The sequence below is a fragment of the Neopelma chrysocephalum genome, unplaced genomic scaffold, assembly GCF_003984885.1.
Source record: "Neopelma chrysocephalum unplaced genomic scaffold, ASM398488v2 Primary Assembly neopelma1_94616, whole genome shotgun sequence".
NCBI classification, from domain to species: domain Eukaryota; kingdom Metazoa; phylum Chordata; class Aves; order Passeriformes; family Pipridae; genus Neopelma; species Neopelma chrysocephalum.
This window is the reverse complement of record NW_020923322.1, coordinates 2925-4853: the sequence shown is the minus strand read 5'-3', so window position 1 is coordinate 4853 and position 1929 is coordinate 2925. Positions and strand designations below refer to the sequence as shown.

At 64.9% G+C, this 1929-nt stretch overlaps 1 protein-coding gene across 1 annotated transcript in view; it reads right to left on the bottom strand.

The window, feature by feature from the left end:
* Positions 1-54: 54 nt before the first annotated feature.
* Positions 55-1929, bottom strand: part of LOC113980550 (retinal guanylyl cyclase 1-like) — a gene marked incomplete at both ends in the record, with an annotated part of 4733 nt that continues 2858 nt past the window's right edge. Inside the window, 3 exons of the mRNA XM_027707780.1 lie at positions 55-174; positions 243-392; positions 1520-1676. Of these exons, the coding sequence (XP_027563581.1) occupies positions 55-174; positions 243-392; positions 1520-1676 (427 nt within the window). The remainder of the gene's footprint in view (positions 175-242; positions 393-1519; positions 1677-1929) is intronic.

Genomic DNA, 1929 nt, shown 5'->3' with positions numbered 1-1929 from the left:
GAGGTACTGGGGGGATACTGGTCCATACTGGGGGATACTGGGAGGGTCCCGTACCTTCGGGGGGCAGCCCCAGCATGCAGTAGGGGGCGCTGCGGCAGATCACTGGGGGGATACTGGGAGATACTGGGAGGTACTGGGAGGTACTAGCAGGTAATGGGGGGATACTGGTCCATACTGGGGGATACTGGGAGGTACTGGGGGGATACTGGTCCATACTGGGCCATACTGGGAGGGTGCGGTACCTTCGGGAGGCAGCCCCAGCATGCAGTAGGGGGCGCTGCGGCAGATCACCTCCTGCATGATGATCCCGACGCCGTAAACGTCCCCCCGGAAGGAGCCCCGGCGCTCCAGCGCCGCGTCCCGCAGCAGCTCCGGCGCCGTCCACAGCCGCTCTGGGGGGGTGGAGACATGCCCGTGGGACACGCCCACCCCGCCGGGACACGCCCACCCCGCCGGGACACGCCCACCCCGCCGGGACACGCCCACTGCCCCTCAAACCACGCCTCGCCCTCCATATGAGCATACTGGTCATGAGGGTGTAGCCACGCCCCCTGGATGGTCAGGACACGCCCATTGTCAGCAGGACACGCCCATTGTCAGCAGGACACGCCCACACCACCAGGACACGCCCACTGGCCCTCAAACCACGCCTCCCCCTCCATAGGAGCATAGTAGCCATGAGGGTGTGGCCATGCCCCCTGGGTGGTCAGGACACGCCCACCACTCAGAGACACGCCCATCGCCACCAGGACACGCCCACCGCCATCAGGACACGCCCACTGGCCCTCAAACCACGCCTCGCCCTCCATAGCAGCATACTAGCCATGAGGGTGTGGCCACGCCCCCTGGATGGTCAGGACATGCCCATTGTGCCAGGACACGCCCATCACCTCCAGGACATGCCCTTAGAGGGCGTGGCCCGATTGCAAGCCCCGCCCTGTCCCCACATCCCAAGGCCCTGCCCCTAATTGTACAGGCCACGCCCCTAATCCATAGGCCACACCCAAATCCAGAAGCCACGCCCACATCCTAAAGGCCACGCCCGTAGACCTAATGGCCACACCTCTAATCAAAAGGCCACACCCCTCCCACAGGCCACACCCCTTGTTCCACAGGCCACACCCCAATCCCACAGGCCACACCCCTAATCCCACAGGCCACACCCCTAATGAAAAGGCCACACCTCTAATCCCACAGGCCACCCCCCTAGTTCCACAGGCCACACCCCCGCACAGGCCACACCCCTAGTCCCACAGGCCACACCCCTCCCACAGGCCACACCCCTCCCACTGCCTCCCACCCAATCATCCACAAAGCCCCTCCCCCTCTCCTCGGATAAGCCCCACCCCTTCCCCTTAACCCCGCCCTCAGAGCCCCCACCACAGACCCTCCCACTGGCCCCGCCCACACCCAAACCAGCCTCCCCCCTCCCTCTTTTTCCAGAAGGATCTGAGCCCCTGGCCACGCCCCCCCGAGGCCACGCCCACCATGCCACGCCCCCTTGAGGCCCCGCCCTCACCCTCGGGCTGCAGGGGGGGCACGGGCACGCGCTGGGCGTCCAGCAGTTGGTTGTAGCCGTAGTCGGTGACCTTGAGCACGAAGCGCCCGTCGACGACGCAGTTCCGAGACTTGAGGCGCCCGTGGACGACGTTGCGGTGGTGGAGGTACCGCACGCCCTGGGGGGGACACGGGGGGGGGTCACGGGCACCAGAGTGGGCACCGTGGTCGGCGAGGTGGCCGACGAGTAGTGGGGTGGTCAACAATGGCATGGACAACATCTCCATGGTCAACAATATGGCCAACGATCAATGGTGTGGTCAACAAGGGCGTGGTCAACAATGGCATGGACAACAATGTCATGGCCACCGAACAACTCCATGGTCAACATCTCCATGGCCACCAAACAACTCATTGGTCAACGTCTCCATG